At 37.7% G+C, this 24,863-nt stretch overlaps 1 protein-coding gene across 1 annotated transcript in view; it reads left to right on the top strand.

The window, feature by feature from the left end:
• The window catches only part of EXOC3L1 (exocyst complex component 3 like 1), a 146,415-nt gene that overhangs the window by 106,584 nt on the left and 14,968 nt on the right, over positions 1-24,863 (top strand). The window contains exons 10-12 of the mRNA XM_053702850.1: positions 240-362; positions 783-938; positions 3,801-3,925. Coding sequence (XP_053558825.1) covers positions 240-362; positions 783-938; positions 3,801-3,925 — 404 coding nt within the window. The remainder of the gene's footprint in view (positions 1-239; positions 363-782; positions 939-3,800; positions 3,926-24,863) is intronic.

Genomic DNA, 24,863 nt, shown 5'->3' with positions numbered 1-24,863 from the left:
AACAAGCGGCTTTTTCTTCTATGGCATAAACTTCAAACCATCTGAAGGTAATTTAAGACTATATACAGAGCAGTGTTTATGCCAACCTTGGGGGAAGAGCTGTTTGTTTGCAATGAGTCTATGTGCTTGTGTGATCTGTCTCCAGTCCAGTGTAATAGTAGTATGTTTATGTTTCTCCAGTGCAGTGTATTTCTAAAGTGTTGTCATTTATAGCATTCTTACACTTCATTGCTTTTCAGCCCCTATTCCTACAGATTCCATCTCGTCCTTGGCTTTCAGGATCAGATATCATGCACAGGATCTGTGAGAAAGTTGACAATTTCAGCCAATATCTGTCACAAGCAAAAGCTCCAATGTGTCAGGTGAGGATACGTATGATGACATAATATGGTATGTACATTATAGCTGCATATTTGTAGGTGTTCTCTATCTAGATGAGTAGATATTTGGCAACACCATTCAATACATTCATTTAATATCATATGATCATGTGATTTCAAGAGGGTTTTCTTAGTGGCTAATTCTTTGTTATCAGTTATGGTATATGTATGATTGTGTGTGAATCAGTGCTTTGCACTATAACAACAACACTCACTGCAAGTGCAAGGATAAAGGGTATTGGAGTATTAAGCATTATTCAGTTTGTGTGCTAGAAGAAAATAAGAGTTGCAGAGAGGGATAGGCTGTAACATGCTTGTTAAATCTTAGAAATCTATGAGCTAAGGCAGGATATCTTTGAAACATTATAATGTTACATATCTATTTCTTCTCTTAATCTTTAGTTCCTGATAATACAGATGGAGAGGATGCTGGTCATTGAATATGTCAAGGGGTTTATGCACAACAAGATGGTGTGTAAAAGCTCTGGGGAGAGAATTCAGATGACAGAAAGGATGTCCAGAGATGCAGAAGGGCTTAGAGTTACACTCACTAGAATGGTAAGGAAGAGAATGTGAGTGACACTAGGAAAGAAATGTCACAAACAGTCTGCTCTCACTAGGATGTAAATATAATGGGAGATACCATTATGAGAAACCTTAAAGAGATATTGCACCTCACTGGCTGTATTGCCCACAGCATGAAGAAAGAAAGCACTGCAGCAGCTAGGAATGGCTACAGGGTGCATAAACAGACTTCATTTTAAAAATGCCAAAACTAAGAATGGATATTTTAAAGACACTCTATAATGTTGCACTCATAGGGGTTTGTGTGTGAGGCATTGATGTTTGACTTATATGTCCCTGTAACTCTTCAGACTAGGACAGAAAGTGTCAAAGTCAGCAGAATGGTGGTTTCACTAAAACTGCAGCTTATTTAATTTTCCCATTGCAAGAACAGTGTTAGTTACTTACACTGATGACATGACCCTTTAAATTATATTTAACCCTTTCCTGCCAGGGCTAAAGTGTCTACATCGGAACAACTGTTCCGATGTAGACATATTGAAACCACGCGATCGTGCACACGATCGCAAAATTTCAATTATTGGATCGCGTCTAGGGGACGTCCCTACAACCCTAGGAACGCCCTCCAGACCTCGATCAAATCCAGAAGTCTTCAGGAGAGCCGTTGGCTATGACTTTCTATTCCGTCATAACGGCTCTAAAGCCCAGTGTAATTATGACGGAATAGAAAAGAATAACAGCACTAAAAGGTTAAACAAACATTACACCTTACAGATCACTAGAAACCATAAACACACAAACAATGGGTATATATATATATATATATATATATATATATATATATATATATATATATATATATACAGGGAGTGCAGAATTATTAGGCAAGTTGTATTTTTGAGGATTAATTTTATTATTGAACAACAACCATGTTCTCAATGAACCCAAAAAACTCATTAATATCAAAGCTGAATATTTTTGGAAGTAGTTTTTAGTTTGTTTTTAGTTTTAGCTATTTTAGGGGGATATCTGTGTGTGCAGGTGACTATTACTGTGCATGATTATTAGGCAACTTAACAAAAAACAAATATATACCCATTTCAATTATTTATTTTTACCAGTGAAACCAATATAATATCTCAACATTCACAAATATACATTTCTGACATTCAAAAACAAAACAAAAACAAATCAGTGACCAATATAGCCACCTTTCTTTGCAAGGACACTCAAAAGCCTGCCATCCATGGATTCTGTCAGTGTTTTGATCTGTTCACCATCAACATTGCGTGCAGCAGCAACCACAGCCTCCCAGACACTGTTCAGAGAGGTGTACTGTTTTCCCTCCTTGTAAATCTCACATTTGATGATGGACCACAGGTTCTCAATGGGGTTCAGATCAGGTGAACAAGGAGGCCATGTCATTAGATTTTCTTCTTTTATACCCTTTCTTGCCAGCCATGCTGTGGAGTACTTGGACGCATGTGATGGAGCATTGTCCTCCATGAAAATCATGTTTTTCTTGAAGGATGCAGACTTCTTCCTGTACCACTGCTTGAAGAAGTTGTCTTCCAGAAACTGGCAGTAGGACTGGGAGTTGAGCTTGACTCCATCCTCAACCCAAAAAGGCCCCACAAGCTCATCTTTGATGATACCAGCCCAAACCAGTACTCCACCTCCACCTTGCTGGCGTCTGAGTCGGACTGGAGCTCTCTGCCCTTTACCAATCCAGCCACGGGCCCATCCATCTGGCCCATCAAGACTCACTCTCATTTCATCAGTCCATAAAACCTTAGAAAAATCAGTCTTGAGATATTTCTTGGCCCAGTCTTGACGTTTCAGCTTGTGTGTCTTGTTCAGTGGTGGTCGTCTTTCAGCCTTTCTTACCTTGGCCATGTCTCTGAGTATTGCACACCTTGTGCTTTTGGGCACTCCAGTGATGTTGCAGCTCTGAAATATGGCCAAACTGGTGGCAAGTGGCATCTTGGCAGCTGCATGCTTGACTTTTCTCAGTTCATGGGCAGTTATTTTGCGCCTTGGTTTTTCCACACGCTTCTTGCGACCCTGTTGACTATTTTGAATTAAACGCTTGATTGTTCGATGATCACGCTTCAGAAGCTTTGCAATTTTAAGAGTGCTGCATCCCTCTGCAAGATATCTCACTATTTTTGACTTTTCTGAGCCTGTCAAGTCCTTCTTTTGACCCATTTTGCCAAAGGAAAGGAAGTTGCCTAATAATTATGCACACCTGATATAGGGTGTTGATGTCATTAGACCACACCCCTTCTCATTACAGAGATGCACATCACCTAATATGCTTAATTGGTAGTAGGCTTTCGAGCCTATACAGCTTGGAGTAAGACAACATGCATAAAGAGGATGATGTGGTCAAAATACTAATTTGCCTAATAATTCTGCACTCCCTGTATATATATATATATATATATATATATATATATATATATATATATATATATATAGAGAGAGAGAGAGACTTTTATTTATTCCCAGTCCCTCACTCCAAGTAAAACAAAACTAAAAAAGTGGCCCATCTAGAAAATTTGGACGCTCCTTCATTATCTATCATTCCTCTCTCATTGAGCTGGGAGCTATCTCTTGAAGAGTTTCTTCTCTGTGCAAAGAAATTTACAAATGAGTTAAACACTGTTGAAGTCCCAGTCAGGATTTGGAATACACTGTCACTATTTAGCTCAGCAGTATGTCTGGTGTGTCAGTTTATTTAACCCTTTTGTGAGACATTTGTGCAGTAATAAAATGCTTTAATTAATGAGATATTTTTATTATTGCATTGACATGTCCTTTTAATGATTCCCTATTCCATCTGCTTTTGTGGTTTGTCAATATTTTTTTTTATGTATTTCTCTTTCCTTATAGGGTTTGGAAGAATCCACTCTTTGTGTCCCTCTAATATTGTCTCTTCAGGAAATGTTTGCCCTGAAGGATCCATCTTTACTCTGCCTAGAAGTGTCTGGCTTAATGACCACATATCCAGATATCAGGTAAAGAAAAAGTGTTTTCTAGATAATTAGCATAATCTCAGCACCTTAATCAAGTTTCAATATGTCCTGCTAATTTCAGCCAGAATAGAATGGTAGTTTGTGGTCCCGTTCGTGCGTTAACTCCCCTAGACGGAGGCGTTTTGCATGCGTTGGGTATCATGTGCATTACAAGTTGAAAGTAAAAGGTTTTCGCAAAAAAGCGTGCAAAAAGCTGAAAAAACTAATTGTTGTCTATAAGGCATTCTCTTAGGCAATGAATGCCCTCCACCCTTGAAATGATGGTAGACAACATAAGCATTTAGAAATCTTAGATTTATTACAGAACAAAATTGGCCATTTTTCTTTATTTACTAGAAAAAGATTGCTGAAATAAAGGTCTGTTAAAAATGGAATAGGGACAATGCCTGTTTTGGATATGAATTGGAGGAGAAATTCATTCTATCAAAACTCATTTTACTTATTGAAATATTCAATATTCAGCAGTTATGTAATTCCAATTTTGGGCTAACCTGCCACCAATTAAATGAAGGGGGAAGAAGCAAAAACAGGAAATACCTGGCTCTAGAATGTGAGCCCTTTTGATTCCACAGTCTTGATATAGTTGGGAAGGAATGAGAAGTGGATTCTTGTGGTGGTCTTTGATAATCATAATGGGAGAAATTATATTGAGGGGTTTGTGAAAATTGAAACCTGGAGGAGTATGTGGCTCAGCCGGGAAAGCAGTTTGTACCTTTACCTGCCCTGTTTAATGTTCAGGATAGAATATATTTTTAACTTTTTTATTTTTTTTTATTTTTATTGAAGTTGCAAGAAATAAAAAACAGCATGCAGACATAAAAGAAAAACAAAAGAAGGATCACCATCAGCTAGTTTGAGTTGTGCGTTCGTATTTTAACGCTGAAAATATGGCATTTTCAGCATTAAAACAGCACCACAGCCATTACAAGTCTTGTCGGTATAGCTGTACCGCAAGCCTTTTAGCCTGTAACGCAACGGCAGTACTGCACTCGTAAAAATTACGTTTTTTCATGGGATTCCCATAGCGCTGCCATTACGAGTTTTGCGTTGATGCTAAAAAAACCTGCGTTACAGCCTAAAACGACAAGATCCGTAACGCCATCTTAAAGCAGTAGGTATGAGTTTTACGCGACAAATATGTAACATAAAACTCATAACTAAACTGCTACAAAGTGCACTAACACCCATAAACTACCTAATAACCCCTAAACCAAGGCCCTCCCGCATCGCAAACGCTATTTAAATATTATTAACCCCTAATCTGCCGCTCCCGATATCGCCGCCACTATAATAAACGTATTAACCTCTAAACTGCCGTCCCTCCCGCATCGCAAACACTATTTAAATATCATTAACCCCTAATCTGCTGTCCGCCCACATCGCCCCACTATACTAAAGTTATTAAGCCCTACACCGCCGCCACTCTAATAAACCTATTAACTCCTAAACCGAAAGCCCCCACAACGAAATATACTAAAGTAAACTATTAACCCCTAAACCAAAAGCCCCCCACATCGCAATAAACTAATTTAAATTAAATAAAACTAAACTACACATTAAAAAAATCCTAACACTACTCTAAAAATTACAAACTATCTAATTACAAAAAAAAAAAAAAATTACAAAAAATAACAAACACTAAATTACGAAAAATAACAAACGAAATTATCCAATATAAAAAAGAATTATACCTAATCTAATAGCCCAAAATAAAAAAAGCCCACCCAAAATAAAAAAAAACCCTAGCCTACAATAAACTATCAATAGCCCTTAAAATGGCCTTTTGTATGGCATTGTCCTAAGTTAAACAGCTCTTTTACCTGTAAAAAAAAAAATACAAAGACCCCCCAACAGTAAAACCCACCACCCAACCAACTCCCCAAAATAAAAAACCTAACTCTAAAAAAAAAACCTAAGCTACCCATTGCCCTGAAAAGGTCATTTGGATGGGCATTTAGCTTTTTTACATACCCAAACCCTAATCTAAAATAAAAACCCACCCAAAAAAAACCTTAAAAAAAGCCTAACACTAACCCCCGAAGATCCACTTGCAGGTTTTGAAGTCCTGTTTGAACGATCTTCATCCAGGCAGCCTCTTCATTATTCATCCCGGCAGCGAAGTCCTCATCCAAGCGGCGACAAGTCTTCATCCAGACGGCCTCTTCAATCTTCATCCAGACGGCATCTTCTATCTTGATCCCTGTGGTGCGGAGCGGGTCCATCCTGAAGACATCCGGCGCAGAGCATCCTCTTCATATGGTCGTTTTTTGTGCGGTATGGAGCTTAAAAGCACCATATCGCACGTACAAGTCGGGTTTTGAAAAACTTGTAATGGCTGCACTATAGGGGGTTAAAAAACACAACTTTTCTTGCGTTCGTTAATTTCCCTATAGCGCGCATAACTCGTAATCTAGCTGAATGTGTATTACAAAACATATCTGTAGAACACAATGGGAAATACAATATGACAGCAATCCCCATCCCCCCCCCCATATCTCACTGCAGTGATAGGGGCACTCTTCGACCTCTGTCTCATGATGTTTTCTAACATAGGGGTTTATTAAAGTAAAGGCCAATCATGGACCTTTTACTAATAATGACAGTATAATTATTCATAGAAGATATAATTAATCTCTGATATAACAGAAAAGTAATAAAATAGAGTAATATAGAGGCCACACCTGAACCATTTGTTTATATGTACTAATGAGGAATATATGGGTAAACCAAAACCACAATAACAGAACTTCAGGAAAGTCTCCCCAAGGAAGGTAAAAATAATATAAGCACTACAAGTTTGTGCACCAAAAAGCAATAGTTAAAATTAGTTATAACTTTCTGCACATATTAACTGTGTAGTAGGCTAGTAAAAGTTGTTGAGTGAGGCATAACTCCAAATAAAGGATGTTGCAGGATATATATCAACTTTTCAGGGGAGTAGGTGGTTGCTTCATATAGAGAAGGGGAAAGTATATGGAAATTAGATATTCCGTAAATCTAAAAGTATTTTTAAAATTATGTAAATAGGGAGCAGCCCAAGGTAGAAGAAATATGAGAGAAGGAGAAAACTAAAATTAATTTAGGTTAAAGCCCGTTACAGTGAAGATTACCTATAGGAGTGTGTCTAGATTTATTAAATCCCTATCTTTCCCCTGGTTTGTTGTAGATTTGGTGAACATAGAAGTATAACATAAAAGACACCAGCGTATATGTGACATAATTAAGATAAGCATCATACAAAACAAACTATAAATGGGTTTAAAGAAAATACAATTGGCTAAGAATATATAGCTCTATGGGGATTATCATATAAAGAGGGAGCTTTCAATAGCCTGAAAGATCATTTATAGACTATCAATGAGTATAATTTTAGGTAAAAGTTTAGTAATTATAGATAGAAAACAATCTTGCATAAGATTCAAAGACTAACAGTAAAAAATCCGAACATCTGTGGAAATTAATCACAAATAAAAGAGGGCGCCTCCTAGTGCAATATTGCAAGATAATAAACAAAAAATAGAATTTGTGCAAGAAAAATACTCACAAAATAAGCAGCACCTATGTGCTGATTGGGGCAGGCTGGGGAATCACAGTGACCCAGCTACACTGATCCAGCGATTGGATGATGGAGCTTGAATGGAAACAAATGTAGAATCTGAACAAGAAATCAAAAAAGAGATGGGGGAGCACCTCCTAGTGCAATAATGTAATATAAATGGCACAAATGGACAAACAATCAGGCTTAAACTTCCATAAAAATAACAATTTATTTAAAAATTCAAGGGATGTGAATTGACAACACCCCAATATAAAAACAATTGTTTAAAAACAGTTGCAACTAGTTTCTCAGCTACAAAGGCTGTTTCCTCAGGCTATAAGAGGAGCTGCCCATCAAGCCTTCTATCAAGTGTGAATATCATACTACCAACCATTCCTGGACTTTACCAAAACAATTTCTTAAAGATTTCAGGACTATATTGAGTATCAGTACATGTTACATAGCTGAGGCAAAGAATCCAGCTAAGTTATTTCCACTAAGTGTATGGTTTGAGATTTATTATTGTTTTGTTGCACATCAAATGTTGTTAACTAACTAATATATGTGAATAGCGCCCCCTACAGTTGGATACCTAGGTATTATCAACAGGTTTTAACAGTAAAAAAATAATCTTAGATAGAAACAAGCAATTAAGGATATCAAGCAGTCATTAGCCTGCTCCAGACAGTGTTTGGGGGTCTATTTAACCCATGCGAGCTGCAGATGATATAGGGAAGGTATGTTGAAAAGATCCATATGTGTCACCTAACGATGGAGAACTTGGTAACATAATCACTGTCCCTGTAGAGAGTTTAGAAGGACTTTCTAGTATTGCAGTCAAGAATAAACAGGGTTGTTTCAACAGTGGGCTATAAATATGACCACAACCTAATCTGTTACACTGACCTGCATATCAGGATTAGCAAGAGCCCAACTTGTAAGAATTATTTGAGATTAGTTGGTGAGTCCTCTTCCATAGCAAAGATTTTAGATATCTGTGTTGAGACTCCTCTTACCACCTCTAATAGCTGTGATGAATCAGTGATTCCTGAACCTAATGGTGGTTGGATAGCAGTAGTGATTCCTCTCCTACTTGCAAAAGTAGTTTCAAGGATTGGGTATATGGCTGAGGGATCAGACACTGTCTGGTAAAATTCTTATTTCTTTCCTATGACATGGAGAGTCCACAACGTCATTCCAATTACTAGTGGGATATTTAACTCCTGGCCAGCAGGAGGAGGCAAAGAGCACCCAGCAAAGCTGTTAAGTGTAACTGTTCTACCCATAACCCCCAGTCATTCTTTTTGCCTTTGTCAATGGAGGTTGTGTGAAGTTGGTGTCTGAAGAATGTAATCTTTTATGGGTACTTTGCCCTGCAAGCAAGGATTGGGGTCTAGCTGTGTCCACGTCAATCTCTTGAGTAAGAATAGTGGTGGCTTTTAGCAGTTAAAAGGCGGCGAGGAAGTCTTTGCTTTACTTTAACACTTTGCTACCCCTTTGTAGAAAGTCAGAGTTAGTTACTCTGTTCTTTCTTTTCTTACAGGTCTATGACAGGGAGTGAAGCGCCTGCCACACCTAAGGATCAGCATCTATCATGCAATTGGATCTAAGTTTAGTGCTTTTGCCTTCTAGGTACAGAAGGACTCCAGCGTTTAAGGGGTTATTCCTTATTTTAAAACAGATCCTTTTGGGAACTTAATTAGCCTTATAGTTTAAGGATTCATATTGGGTACACAATATTTCTCTTAATCAAATATAGCACTTTTAAATATGACGAGGACACCTTGGCTAAGGGATGTAGGAGGTTAAAATTAAGGATACACTTTATTTTTTAACCTTTTCTCTCATTATGTTTAATGGGAAGTTTATTTTATTTAATAGCTTGAGGGCTTTTATATTTCTAGACGTTTGCCTAATATACAAGGGAAAGTCTTAGTTGATTAATACGGAAAGACGTTTTTTTAACTTCCGGCATTTTCACGCACTTTATTCTCTGTTAAGAATATCTGCGCAGTTAATATCGGTCCCAATCACGTGATCCGCACTTCCAGTTTCACGGAGCGGAGCAGTTGTAGACAATTGATATCTTGTGCTTCAGAGCTGCAGATGATATAGGGAAGGTATATTGAAAAAAAGGTATATCTACAGTTAGAAGTTTTTTCTTATGCCTGCTTTTAGTCCTCTTCTATGGAAATCTCTACAAGGAGTTTTGTTTTTTCCTCTTACTAGTGGGGTGTCTCTCTGGCTGGTAGGAGAATCAGGCAATCTGAGGTTTTGTTCTATAACGTATTTTATGTTTATTTTCATTTTATGTACCATGAATAATTATTTGGTATTATACACACTGAATAATAAATTTGGTAAATAATTTTTTTATTTTTTACTAGTGGGATCTTTTTACTCCGTAGCATGAGCTCAAATTAGCCAATACTGTTATCTGTGCGCAATATGCAGATAATTTGTCTGGGAGCTAAGATGTCTAGATTCACGGTACTAGCCTGCAGGGCTCTGTGGTTAAAATCTTGGTCTGCCGATGTTTCTTCTAAGGCCAAGCTTTTGGCTGTACCCTATAAGGAAAATACTTTGTTTGGACCTGGTCTAGAAGAGATTATTTAAGAGATTACAGGTGGAAAGGGATCTTTCCTACCTCAAGACAAGAGAAATAGACCAAGAGGTCGTCAGACCTATAATTTTCGTTCTTTTCATAACTTTAAGGGACCAAAGTCCTCCTCTTCCTCTTCCTTTTCCAAACCAGATCAACCCAGATCTTCTTGGAAATCAACCAGCCCTGGAACAAGGGAAAACAAAACAAGAAACCTTCTGCTGACTCTAAATCAGCATGAAGGTTCCGCCCCCGATCCCAGTGTGGATCTGGTGGGGGGCAGGCTTTCTCTTTTTCATCACACCTGGATACGCGATGTCCCAGACCCTTGTATGGTGGACATAATAACCCAGGGTTACAGGATGGGATTCAAGTCTTGCCCTCCAAGGGGCAGATTTCTCCTGTCAAGACTGTCCTCAAACCAAATAAAGAAGGAGGCCTTCTTAATCTGTGTAAAATACCTATTTTCTCTGTGAGTTATTGTTCCTATCCCTCTAGCAGAACAGGGTCTAGGATTCTATTCAAATCTATTTGTGGTTCCCAAAAAGGAGGGAACTTTTCGCTCCATTCTAGACCTCAAGTGTCTCAACAAATTCTTCAGGGTTCCGTCTTTGTTCCATTCTTCCTTTGGTACAGGAAGGTCAGTTTATGATTTCCATCTACCTAAAGGACGCATACCTTCATGTTCCCATTCACAGGGAACATCATCAGTATCTGAGGTTTGCATTTCTGGACAAGCACTTCCAATTTGTTGCTCTTCCATTTGGTCTAGCCACGGCTCCCAGAGTATTCACAAAGATTCTGGGGGCGCTATTGCTGACTGCATGGAGATTGAACGCCTAGTTCTGTCTAGACGTTAGTTTTCTGAAGCAGTCATTGACACTATTATTCAGGCTCGAAAACCGGTTACTCGCAAGATTTACCATAAGATATGGCGTAAATATCTTTATTGGTGCGAATATAAGGGGTTATCCTGGAGTCGGGTGAGGATTCCTCTGGATATTGTCTTTTCTTCAGGATGGACTGGATAAGGGTTTATCAGTCAGTTCTCTAAAGGGTCAGATTTCAGCGTTATCTATCCTCTTGCACAAACGTCTGGCAGATCTACCACATGTTCAAGCATTGGTACAGGCCCTGGTTAGATACTGGCCTGTGTTTAAACCTGTTGCTCCTCCATGGAGCCTTAATTTAGTTCCTAAAGTTTTACAGCAGGCTCCGTTTGAGCCTATGCATGTTGTTGACATAAAATTGTTATCGTGGAAAGTTTTGTTTCTTGTTGCCATCCCTTCCACTCGCAGAGTGTCTGAGCTTTCTGCTCTGCAGTGTGATTCCCCCTACCTTATTTTTCATGCTGATAAGGCGGTCCTACGTACTAAATTGGGATTTCTCCCGAAGGTAGTATCGGATCGAAATATTAATCAGGAAATTGTTATTCATCTTTTGCATAACATGGATGTTGTTCAGGCTCTAAAATTTTACTTACAAGCTACTAAAGATTCTAACCATAAAATTGTAAGTGTCAGAAGGCCACTTCTACTTCTCTGTCTCTTTGGTTGAGAAGTTTGATTCGTTTGGCTTATGAGACTGCTGGCCAGCAGCCTCCTGAGAGAATTATGGCTCATTCCACTAGGGCTGTCTCCTCTTCTTGGGCTTTCAAAAATGAAGCTTCTGTGGAACAGATTTGCAAGGCGGCTACATGGTCCTCTCTGCATACTTTTTCAAAATTCTACAAATTTGATACTTTTGCCTTGGCTGAGGCTTCTATTGGGAGAAAGGTTCTTCAAGTGGTGGTGCCTTCTATTTAGGTTCTCCTGCCTTTTTTCTCCCTCCCTGTTCATTCCGTGTCCTCTAGCTTAGGTATTGGCTCCCACTAGTAATTGGAATGACGTTGTGGACTCTCCATGTCATAGGAAAGAAAACAAAATGTATGCTTACCTGATAAGTTTCTTTCTTTCCGGGCATGAAGAGTCCACAATCCGCTTTTTAAAAAAATTATAATTCAGCAGTTTTTTTGAGTAAACCTCAGGCACCTTTTTCACCCTTGTGCCTCTTCCTTTCCCATGTTTTCCAGCTGAATGACTGGGGGTTATGGGTAGGGCAGTTACACTTAACAGCGTTGCTGGGATGCTCTTTGCCTCCTCCTGCTGGCCAGGAGTTGAATATCCCACTAGTAATTGGAATGACGTTGTGGACTCTACATGTCCAGAAAGAAAGACATTTATCAGGTAAGCATAAATTTTGTTTTATATTGCATATCCTGCTTGTTATCCACATTAGTTGTCTCTTGCAGAGGTCCTCTGTATATAGCACGTGGCTGATCCAGATTCTGGGACCCTTCGATGGTATAATAAAGCTTTGCTTCTGCAAATATATTTGAGTCAATGTTTGCTGGGTCAGATTGAATCAGTTCATAATCAACTAGTGATCTTAATCAGGGAGAGCAGGAGATTCTCCAATCTTATAAATAGCTCATCAGATCTGCTCGGTAAAGCTTCACCCCGCATTTTTACTGATGATGGGGTTATTACTGGGAGACTTTATTCACAGAGAGAGGAAACAATGTTATGGTTAGAAGTTGTAGAATATAGATCTAGCGATCTACAGTTCAGTTGTGGCCGAGTGACCCAGGTTTCTGGAGGGGGAGTTGTAGCCTTGCATAAATCTGCAGCTTTAGGCCCAAATTATCCGAACCTCAGCTCGTAAGTCATCAAAACAGCAAATAATACCTAAAGCAGTTCCCCTCCCCATAGAGTGAGATAACTATAAAAATAATATTTCTGTCAAAGATAATGTAAATATCTTCTGATAATTGACAGATTAGTAGGAATTGGAGCTCTGGATTGCAGCTCAAACATACTGCCCTTAAACAAAACTGTAAACTTTATTTTAGGTGGTAAACTTATTTATATATTGATTTAAGTCTTTAAAAATGAGTCTCCAAATAATATTCCCTCAGAATCTGTATTAAATTCAGTAATGGCTGAATCAAACATTTTTGGATAATTTTTTTCTTAAAGCATTTTTTAGAACAGCAGCTGTTATCATGGGGATTCTGGAAAGGCAAAAATAAATAATAATAAAAAAAATATAAAAATTAATAAAACTCCTGAAATATAATGATATCAAGAAAGGAGAAGATAGAGGGCGCCACATGGTGCAAATCAGACTGTAACACAGAGAGTATTGGTAGATAATAGGAATCCTACTCACGTGGTGAGAAGCACTAATGTGCAGTAAAGGCAGTCCGGAACCAAATAGTCGTCCGGTAGACCCAGTGGTGATACAGGAAACAGTTGGTATCCTCGTTCCACCAGGGGGAGTCCAAGGGTCCCAGGTGCCATGACCGTGAGTGCAAAGCCCACGATAGGCAAAAGGCAACAGTTCATGATGGAGTCTCAGAACTGCTCAGGCCAAGAGACAGCAGTTAAAGGAAACAAAATAGTAACCTCCAAAAAAAAAGGGGGGATGTTTCCAAATGATGGTGCAGCAGCAAACACCCTACTCCTTTGTCTCACACAGACTCTCCTATATCAGTTGTAATATATGCAGTGGAAGAGAATTGCTTGTTACACACGTTGCATTCATTTTAAAAATGGTGGCTCATTGGCATCATAACAGTGATACAAGTGGAAGCTTATGCTTAGATATATAAAAACAAAACTTCCAGGCGGCTGTAATTTGCCCCCCCCCCCCCCTGCTCTAGGACAATTTTGTCTCTTATGTATATGTGTAGGGCTTGTACTTTAATACAGTAAGTAGCTTGGTACATGCTAATCTCCTCCCTAAATGTTTTAGTCTGACTATGTTTGACTATATTTACCTGCTTGTTTATATTAACTTGATTCTACATACTGTGCAGTTATTGTCCCGTCCCCCCCCAAAAGAAAAAAACTCATATAAAGTTGTGGAAATCACTCAGTATTTAGCTATAGGTTAGTATGAGGTTAGTTATAAGACAACCCAATATGTACAGGCACTTTCCTGGTTGCTAAGTGCATGTCATAGATATTACCTACTATAAATACAAAAATACACTTCAGTGACCCAAAACTACCTCAAGGGAAGAGAGGTAAAAAAAAAATATATACAAAGGGTCTGATTTTAAATCTGTCACCTGAGGAAGGGGCGTGGCTCTGAAACCCGCTGTGGTTATTGTTTGGCCAGACAGACAAATGTTGGGAGACATAATCTCTAATGGTTTTAAATTCAAGTATAACTTTTATATTGCATTTTAATGTTCAAATCCTTGATTTGACAGCAATAACTCTAGACAGTGCAACAAATGTCTTGCATTAGCAGGGATAAAAGGGTCAAAATTCAAAAAAGGTGATTTAGCACCCTAACGCTGTAGGTGCTCGCTAACACCTAAAATCTAAAAAAAAAGTTTTGCGCTTTATCCAGCCACCTTCATATAGCCCTTCTAACAGACACATTTGCTACCAGTTTTGTTTACTACCTGCCGTCAATAAATGATATATATCCCTATATTTATCTATACACCATTGGCTATCCCCAATTAGACATTACATAAGGCTTCTTCCTTCTAATAGTCCCCTTCCCCTTTAAAATTGAACACTTTTCTATATCCACTCATTCTATACAAATGTAATTGATGGTTATCATACTTTATGGTAAAGAATGAGTTTGTTAGATATTATGCAAAAAAATCTGAAAACTTTGAGGTTCACTGTGTGCATTTACAAAATGTTTCGTACTATGTTCACCACGATTTGTTTTCCTGGTTGTTTGAAATGTCCATATGTAAATTTTTCAAATGTATGTATTATGTCTACTTTCTCTGAATCTCAATAAAAATATATATTTAAAAAAAAAAAATCTTTAAACAGCAGCACAGTTCTAAAAATGTTATCCAATTTTTATTTACCCATTGCCAAATAACAACATAACAATGACATTTCAGGAACCTATCCCTTAATCATGTTGTATCTAAAAACACAATGAATTATACAACATTAAATACCCATTAGGTATAGCCCACATTCCAACAATTAACAATTTATTCCCAGATGTATTGTTATCCTATTAAATTCTGCTGCCACCTAGTGTTCAATAACTATTACTACATACTACCTATGTGAATATAAAGCAGCCTAAATTTACTTACTACAAAAATACAGACCAATCCATCTCCTCATTGAGACCTCTTGGTTATAATGTCCCTAACTTGAAAATCCAAAAAGCCTCTCTTTTCTTTAAAAGACATTCTCTGTCACATAAATGTCTAGGTTTTTTTTACATGTTCAATAATCTGAAAACATAGCTTGAAATTGTATGCCCTGCTTGCAAAACAATAAAATACCACTGCATCTTCACTGTCTTTATTCCTAATATATGACTATCATACGATCACATACTCTACTCTTTCTCCAACAAAAGCCCTATCACAGGGACATTTAATCATATAAATGACAAAGTCTGTATTACATTTGTAATACACATTTATATGAAACTTCTGACCTGTACTTGAATGTGTAAAAAAAAACAACCTTTGCTCATATTTCCACAATTAGAACAATTCAGACATGGATAGCAATCTTTATTTTACAACTGTAATATAATTGCCTTTGTAAGACTTACTAGAAAATATATCTGTTAAGTTTATCTCTTAAGGATGGTGCTCTCCTATCTTTCAAAAAATACCAATGTCACTTTAGAATCTTTAAGACTCTCTCACTCTGATTATTAAACTCAGAAACAAACACTAATCTATCACTTTTGTTCTTTTCTTTACTGGCTGATGTTTCAATAGAGTCTCCCTTGGGGTTTCTGCTATAAAGAAAATATTCTCCTTTATTCTGGATAAACCCCTTTCTATAAACAGTTTACCCATTTCTTCTAATCTTTTGATGACTTACAATCTTATGTAGTTGATTTTTTAAGTGCCCCAGGGTGTGCACTTTCAAAATGCAATAGGTTGTTTCTGTATGTATTCTTTCTGAATAAATACTTCTGCAATCCCTTCTCATCCGTATGCACCCTAGTGTCAAGAAGATCTATACTAGTCTCACTCAAGGTCAATTTAAATGTTATTCAATCTGTTGCTCCATTCATTTCACCAAAAAAGATCAGAAGGGTTCCAATGTCACCCAACCAAATCCCAAGCACATCATCAATATAGCGACACCAAGTGGCACGATAGCGAATAAAGAGGGGATTTGAATATATAAAATGTTCTTTAAAAATATTCATGAAAATATTTGCATAGCTTGGGGTGACATTGGAACCCATAGCTGTCCCCTGTATTTGCAGGAAATACTGATCTTGAAAAAGGAAATAACTACACCGTAACACAATTTCTAGCAGCTCTAGGAGAAAATTACATTGCCCATCAGTATATTTTTTACTATTAAATAATGTACATTCAACCGGTCCTAAGCCACTAGTATGGGAAATGGAGGTATACAAATTCACCACATCCATTGCGAACAAAATACATTTATTGGGATTTAAATCTAAATTACTTAATTTCCCCAGAAAATAACTTGTATCCGTTATATAGAAACTGGCCTGTTCTACAGATGGATGTAGTGTTTTGTCCAAATAAATTGATATTTTTGAAAAAACTGATTAATTACTTGCTAAAATGGGACACTCTGGTGGCCCAGTGGGATCTTTATTCACTGTAGGCAGTGTATAAAATATTGGTTTGTTATCGGCTCATTCTTCATCAGAAATGTACTTGTTTCACTATCTATAATAATATTCTTCAATGTCCTAGTGACAGCAACATGGATCTCTGTTTATATTAGATAATTCAATTTCTGATACACATTTGTATTTGTTAACTGTCCTTTATTTACTCAACATAATTAAAGGGATACTGAACACAAATATTTTCTTTCATTATTCAGATAGAGCATGCAATTTTAAGCAACTTTATAATTTATTCCTATTATCAATTTTTCTTCGTTCTCTTGCTATCTTTATTTGAAAAGGTAGGAATGAAAGCTTTGCAGCCGGCCTATTTTTTGTTCAGTACCCTGGATAGGGCTTGCTGATTGGTGTCTGCATTTAGCCATCCAATCAGCAAGCACAACCCAGGTTCTCAACCTAAAATGGGCCAGCACCAAAGCTTTTATTCCTGCTTTTTCAAATAAAGATAGCAAGAGAACGAAGAAAAAAATTGCATGCTCTATCCGAACTATGAAAGAAAAAAAATGGGTTTAGTAACCCTTTTAGTCTGTCCAAAAGCACTGTTGCGCCACCTTTGTCCACCTGTTTCAAGATACTGTGCTGCATTCGACGGCACCAATACACTCGCCTAACATCGCGGCCGCGGACCTGAATACGCTCTCCTTATTTATCAAAAAAGCCTTCAAAAAGCCTCCCACCAAGTACAGGGCGATGAGCAGCGGACTGTTGTTAACTAGCAGTCATCAATCTCGCTGCTATTCAGCTTTTTAACAACTTTATTTATACCCTGTCACTAAACACCGCCACTATACTAAAATGTTTAACCCCTATCCCGCCGCTCCAGGACCCCGCCGCAACTAAATAAAGTTATTAACCCCTATCCCGGAGCCCACCGCAACTAAATAAAAGTATTAACCCCTATCCCGCCCCTCCTGGAGCCCACCGCAACTAAATAAATGTATTAAAGCCCTAAACCCTTGGACTCCCACATCACTACCACTTACTAAACCTATTAACCCCTAATCCGCCAGCCCCCCACATCACCATAAACTAAATTAACCTATTAACCCCTAAACCTAACAACCTGCTAACTTTACATTAAATATTAACTCATCCCTATCTTATAATAAATTTAAACTTACCTTTAGAATTAAAATAAACTATATTAAACTATTAATTAACATACACTATTATCCAAAAATTACATTAAACTATATTAAACTATGAATTAACCTACCCTAACTATTATACTAAAATTACATTAAACTATATTAAACTATTAATTAACCTACCCTATTATCCTAAAATTAAATTAACTATATTATATATTTAAAAACCTAACCCTACTAAAATTATTTAAATCTACTATTAAAAATGACTAAGTTACACAAAATAAAAAACACTAAGTTACAAAAAAATAAACACTAAATTACACAAAATAAAAAATAAATTATCAAATATTTAAACTAATTACACCTAATCTAATAGCCTTATAAAAATACCCCCCCCCCCCCCTCAAAATAAAAAAACCCTAGCCTACACTAAACTACCAATGGCCCTTTTTAAAGAAATCAGCTCTTTTACCTGTAAAAAAAAAATACAAATACCCCCCCAACAGTAAAACCCACCACCCACACAACCAAACCCCCCAAATAAAATCATATCTAAAAAAAACTAAGGTCCCCATTGCCCTGAAAAGGGCATTTGTATGGGCATTGCCCTTAAAAGGGCATTTAGCTCTTTTTCAGCCCAAACCCCTAATCTAAAATTAAAACCCACCCAATAAACCCTTAAAAAAAAAACTAACACTAACCCCCGAAGATCCACTTACAGTTTTTGAAGAACCGACATCCATCCTCAACGAAGCGGCAGAAGTCCTCAGCGAAGCCATCAGAAATCTTCATCCAAGCGGGCTTTGGTTGTGTGGGTGGTGGGTTTTACTGTTGGGGGGGTATTTGTATTTTTTTTTTTACATGTAAAAGAGCTGATCTCTTTAAAAAGGGCCATTGGTAGTTTAGTGTAGGCTAGGGGTTTTTTATTTTGAGGGGGGGGGGGTTATTTTTATAAGGCTATTAGATTAGGTGTAATTAGTTTAAATATTTGATAATTTATTTTTTATTTTGTGTAACAGTGTTTATTTTTTTTGTAACTTAGTGTTTTTTTATTTTGTGTAACTTAGTGTTTTTTATTTTGTGTAACTTAGTTGTTATTTTTTTGTAACTTAGTAATTTTTAATAGTAGATTTAAATAATTTGAGTAGGGTTAGGTTTTTAAATATGTAATATAGTTAATTTAATTGTTAGTTTAATGTAATGTTAGTATAATAGGGTAAGTTAATGAATAGTTTAATATAGTTTAATGTAATTTAATGTAATTTTAGTATAATAGTTAGGGTAGGTTAATTAATAGTTTAATATAGTTTAATGTATTTTTAGTATAATAGTTAGGGTAGGTTAATTAATAGTTTAATATAGTTTAATGTAATTTTAGGATAATAGTTAGTGTATGTTAATTAATAGTTTAATATAGTTTAATTTAATTCTAAAGGTAAGTTGAAATTTATTAAAAGATAGGGATGAGTTAATATTTAATGTAAAGTTAGCGGGTTGTTAGGTTTAGGGGTGAATAGGTTAATTTAGTTTATGGCGATGTGGGGAGGCTGGCAGTTTAGGGGTTAATAGGTTTAGTAAGTGGTAGTGATGTGGAAGGCCAGGGGTTTAGGGGTTAATACATTTATTTTGTTGCGGTGGGCTCCGGGAGCGGCGCGATAGGTGTTAATAACTTTATTTAGTTGCGGCGATGTCGGGGAGTGGCGGGATAGGGGTTTATACTTTTATGTAGGTGTCGGCGGCAGATTAGGGGTGTTTAGACTCTGGGTTTATGTTAGGGTGGTAGGTGTAAACATAACTTTTATTCTACCATAGAAATCAATGGGATATCTGGCAGCATAGAACATAAGCTTTTGCTGCTTTCAGACTCCCATTGATTCCTATGGCATCCGCGGCCTCCGGTGTGGCGGATTGAAAAGCAGGTACGCTGGGCCGGAATAGTGGCGAGCGTACCTGTTAGAAGTTTGATAACTTGCAAAAGGTGTCAGATAGTGCCGAATTTGTATTGGGAACATCTGTAATGACGTAAGCATCGATCTGTGTCGGACTGAGACCGGCGGATCGTATGTTACGTCACAAATTTCAATTTTGCCGGTCTGTAGGCTTCTGTAGGGCGAATAAGGCTCGCCACAATTACGCTGCAGAATTCCAGTGAATTTGCGGTTGACAGATTGATAAATCGGCCTCCTGATCTTTATTCCCCCTTAGGGTGTACTGTCCATTGCAGAGTATTCATCTTTAAAAAAAACTTGGTTTCATAGTATACCCCTTTCTCTTTTCAGCTCTTAATTTATCATTGTCTCTTAAGACCAATTGCATAAAAGTTTCCACACTAGTATTTGAAATCTGAGGATTAAATTTAGTTTAATCTCTAAAACCTAAAGATTTTATACACGTCTTTTCTATCTGCATAGTTTTTCTTATCAGACTGTACATTCGATTGTACATTTGTACCAGCAACCAGATCTTTAATTTCAGCGTTCTAAAAAAACTATGTGGTTCCTGATTTAAAGTAAAATAAACACAGTATCTCATGGGACAAAATGATAATCCCATATAAGGCAGTGACAATTAATTTGTATAAAGCGGCTTAACTGAGATCAATCGAGGACAATCACTTATGCTTCAGCTCTGCTTTGTACCAGTTTTATTTTGCGGCGGTGTTTCCTGCCTCCATCTCTGTCTAATTCCCCCAAGATGAAACTTTGTGAGGAGCCGGAACTTGAGAACCCATCCTGCGGCCTACGAGTACAGTGTCTCCAAGAGCTTCTCTCCACTGTGCGCTTTCGTATTGTGGGATCACGTGTCCATCAGTATAAGTAACCATTGAGGTAGCCTTGCTCATCCATTTAGAATCTGACCCGTTTGCGCTCCTGTAGTTGCTTGCATAAATCATTTATCAGTAGCAATGTATCAAGTTGTATTTAATGTTCTATAGTTCATTGTGTGTATGGATACAACATGATTAAGGTATAAGTTACCAAAACATCGTTGTTATTTGGCACTGGATAAATAAAAAATGGATAATATTTGTATAACTGTGCTGCTGTTTGAAGGTTTTTTTTAAGGAATAAAAAGATAAGCAGTCCTCAAAAAAAGTCTGTCCATTCAACTTTTCAGCTTAGAAAATGAGAGCAGACCATAAACTATGAGGAAGTTTACCTAACCATATCTGAAATGTTTTCTACAAGGTAATAGAATAATGTAGGCCTCCAAAGTGAATTTAATACAGTCCATCAGGAGTCATTGAATAACAAAGAGCCAATCTCCTCTATCACTGAGGGTGGGTGTTTTTTTTTTCTCTCAGAAGTGGTAATTCAACCTGATCTATGTTTTTATTCCCGCCAAGATCACAGCTAAATCAGGAAGGAACAAATAAAATGCATTGCAATTTGTGTTCTTTGGTTGTGAGGGTATGACACTCATTGCTTTGACAACTAGTAACAGACGGCCAGATTACGAGTTTTGTGTTATGAGCGGCTCGGTAATAACTTGCAAGTTATTTCCACCGCTCACCTTTAATAGCACTGCTATTACAGGTTTGCAAAACCCGGCATTAGCAGGCAATATGGCAGCGTTGAGCTCCATACCGCACACAAATACCAGCGCTGCTTTGAGCTGGTTTTACGTGCTCGTGCACGATTTCCTCATAGACATCAATGGGGAGAGCCAGCTAAAAGAAAGCCTAACACCTGCAATAAAAGAGCGTAAAGCTCTGTAACGCAGCCCCATTGATTCCTATGGGGAAAGAAAATTTATGTTTAAACCTAACACCCTAACATAAACCCCAAGTCTAAACACCCCTAATCTGCCGCCCCCGACATCCCCGACACCTACATTACACTTATTAACCCCTAATCTGCCGCCCCCGACATCGTCGCCACCTACCTACACTTATTAACCCCTAATCTGCCGCCCCCAATATGCTAAAGTTATTAACCCCTAAACCTCTGGCCTCCCACATCACTAACACTAAATACATATATTAACCCCTAAACCTAAGTCTAACCCTAACCCTAACACCCTTAACTTTAATATAATTAAAATAAATCTAAATAAAAATTACTATCATTAACTAAATAATTCCTATTTAAAACTAAATACTTACCTATAAAATAAACCCTAAGCTTGCTACAATATAACTAATAGTTACAATGTAGCTAGCTTAGGTTTTATTTTTATTTCACAGCTAAGTTTGTACTTATTTTAACTAGGTAGACTAGTTAGTAAATAGCTATTAACTATTTATTAGCTACCTAGTTAAAATAAATACAAAGTTACCTGTAAAAAAAAAACCTAACCTGTCTTACACTAACACCTAACATTATATTAAAATTAAATAAATTACATTAATTAAATACAACTAAATTACAAAAAAATAAACACTAAATTACACAAAATAAAAAATAAATTATTAAATATTTAAACTAATTACACATAATCTAATAGCCCTATCAAAATTAAAAAGCCCCCCCCCCAAAATAAAAAACCTAAACTAAACTGCCAATAGCCCTTAAAAGGGCCTTTTGCGGGGCATTGCCCCAAAGAAATCCACTCTTTTACCTGTAAAAAAAAATACAAACACCCCCCAACAGTAAAACCCACCACCCACACAACCAAACCCCCCAAATAAAATTCTATCTATAAAACCTAAGCTCCCCATTGCCCTGAAAAGGGCATTTCGATGGGCATTGCCCTTAAAAGGGCATTTAGCTCTTTTTCGTTGCCCAAACCCCTAATCTAAAATAAAACCCACCCAATAAACCCTTAATAAAACCTAACACTAACCCCCGAAGATCCACTTACAGTTTTTGAAGACCGGACATCCATCCTCCTCAAGCCAGGAGAAGTCTTCATCCAAGCAGGCAAAAGTCCTCAACGAAGCTGGGAGAAGGCTTCATCCAAGCGGCAAGAAGTCGTCCTCCATGCGGGCAGGTCTTCATCCAGACGGCATCTTCTATCTTCATCCTTTCCGACGCGGAGCGGCTCCATCTTCAAGAATTCCGATTGGCTGAATTCTATCAGCCAATCGGAATTCAAGGGACGCCATCTTGGATTTAAAGGAACCTTCACTCTTCAAGAGGATTTGAAAGAAGAGGATGCTCCCCGCTGGATGTCTTGAAGATGGAGCCGCTCCGCGTTGGAAGGATGAAGATAGAAGATGTCATCTGGATGAAGACTTCTGCTCGCATGGAGGACGACTTCTTGCCGCTTGGATGAAGACTTTTCCCGGCTTCGTTGAGGACTTCTGCCCGCTTGGATGAAGACTTCTCCCGGCTTGATGAGGATGGATGTCCGGTCTTCAAAACCTGTAAGTGGATCTTCGGGGGTTAGTGTTAGGTTTTATTAAGGGTTTATTGGGTGGGTTTTATTTTTAGATTGGGCAACGAAAAAGAGCTAAATGCCCTTTTAAGGGCGATGCCCTTCCAAATGCCCTTTTCAGGGCAATGGGGAGCTTAGGTTTTTTAGGTTGAAATACTTTTTATTAATGTTTCGCAGCCGAAATAACATATCAGTTCATAATGTGTACAAACATTTCTTATGGATAGTTTAAGTATATGAAATAAGACAATACACAACATACACTCTCCGTCCCCATTTTTCTTTTTTTTTTTTCTCCTCCCTTACCCCCAACCCATTTCCCTCCTTAACTATAAACCATTTAAACTAAGTATAACTACAAAACAAAAACCTTTCCCGTCCGGCAGTGTCCAACAAATTATGCTTCAATGTTTCATTAGTTGTGGCCCTAAAGAGTAACTCCAGCCCCTCGTCAGTTCCAGATTTTGCAATGCCTATTCTTATTTATTCAGGGTCCAGTGGATCCAGATATTTAGAAAATTTTTCTACTGTGCCCTGCTTCCATGCTGCCGATTCTGACATTTTATAGATATCTTCAATTTTAACAAGCACCTCATTCCATTCCGGGGCTCCCACCTTCCACTTCCTAGCTATACATAATCTAGTAGCTGTGCATACTATGTTAATCCATTTATTAGAGGCTGAGTTTAGAGAATCTAAGTGAATGTGTAGCAAAGCTTTTGAAATTGATAGCGTAAATGTGTCATCTAGTATTCTCCTAATCAACTGTTGCAATTTATTCCAAATTGGTTGTATCCTTGGGCATTCCCACCACATGTGGAGATAAGAATCCACCTCCTTACACCCTCGGTAGCATAATCTATTGCTTTCAGGAGTGTAGTGCAAAGTCTTTAACGGGGTCAGATACCATCTATAAGCTGTCTTAATTGAGTTTTCTATTAGATCTGCCCCCATCAAACTTCTACTTAGCTCAGAGAAGATCTGTCTCCACTCATCTTCATTATAGGTTGTGTCTAGATCGTGTTCCCAACTATCGTGGAGCCTCTGTTTTGTTGTGTTTTTTCGCGTTTTGAATAGCTAGATATAAGTGCGTAATTTTTTTTTTATGCCTGCCTGGAGTTAAAATGAGTTGTTCTAAAGTAGTGTTCTTTGTCTCAGTGGAACCCTGTCTGTATTTGTATGTGGCATGCGAGAGTTGGAGGTACAAGAACCAATGTAATGTGTTCGGATAAATCTTATCCCTCAATTGATTGAAAGTCAATACCTTCCCCCCTTCTATGAAATCTGCCACCCTGTATAAGCCCTTGTTCTCCCATTTGCTTAGTTGTTTTTGGAAATCAGTCGGAAGTAACGTCCCTATTGGTTTAATGATAGTCTGTGGTGTAATTAGTTTCAATGTCTTAGTTAATGATTTCCACATTACTTTAGAGTCTTCTGTAATTGTTAGATGAGCTAACCGATGGGTGTTTGTGTCCTTTGAGCTCAATAAAAGCTCCCCTGGGTTTGCTAGTCCCCCAATGTCTGTCTCAACACTAGGCCACGCCATTCCTTGACAGTTCTTGCTTAATAGTACACATTGCGCCAGTCTGGCTGCTTGGTAATAGTCTCGGAGGTCTGGGACTCCAAATCCTCCTAGTTGTTTATGTTGTTTTAGAATGTGCGCAGCTATTCTAGCTTTTTTATTTCCTCTAAGAA

Source organism: Bombina bombina, chromosome 1 (assembly GCF_027579735.1).
Source record: "Bombina bombina isolate aBomBom1 chromosome 1, aBomBom1.pri, whole genome shotgun sequence".
In the NCBI taxonomy this organism is placed as follows: Eukaryota; Metazoa; Chordata; class Amphibia; order Anura; family Bombinatoridae; genus Bombina; species Bombina bombina.
The sequence above is the reverse complement of the archived record's forward strand: the minus strand, read 5'-3'. Positions and strand labels throughout refer to the sequence as shown.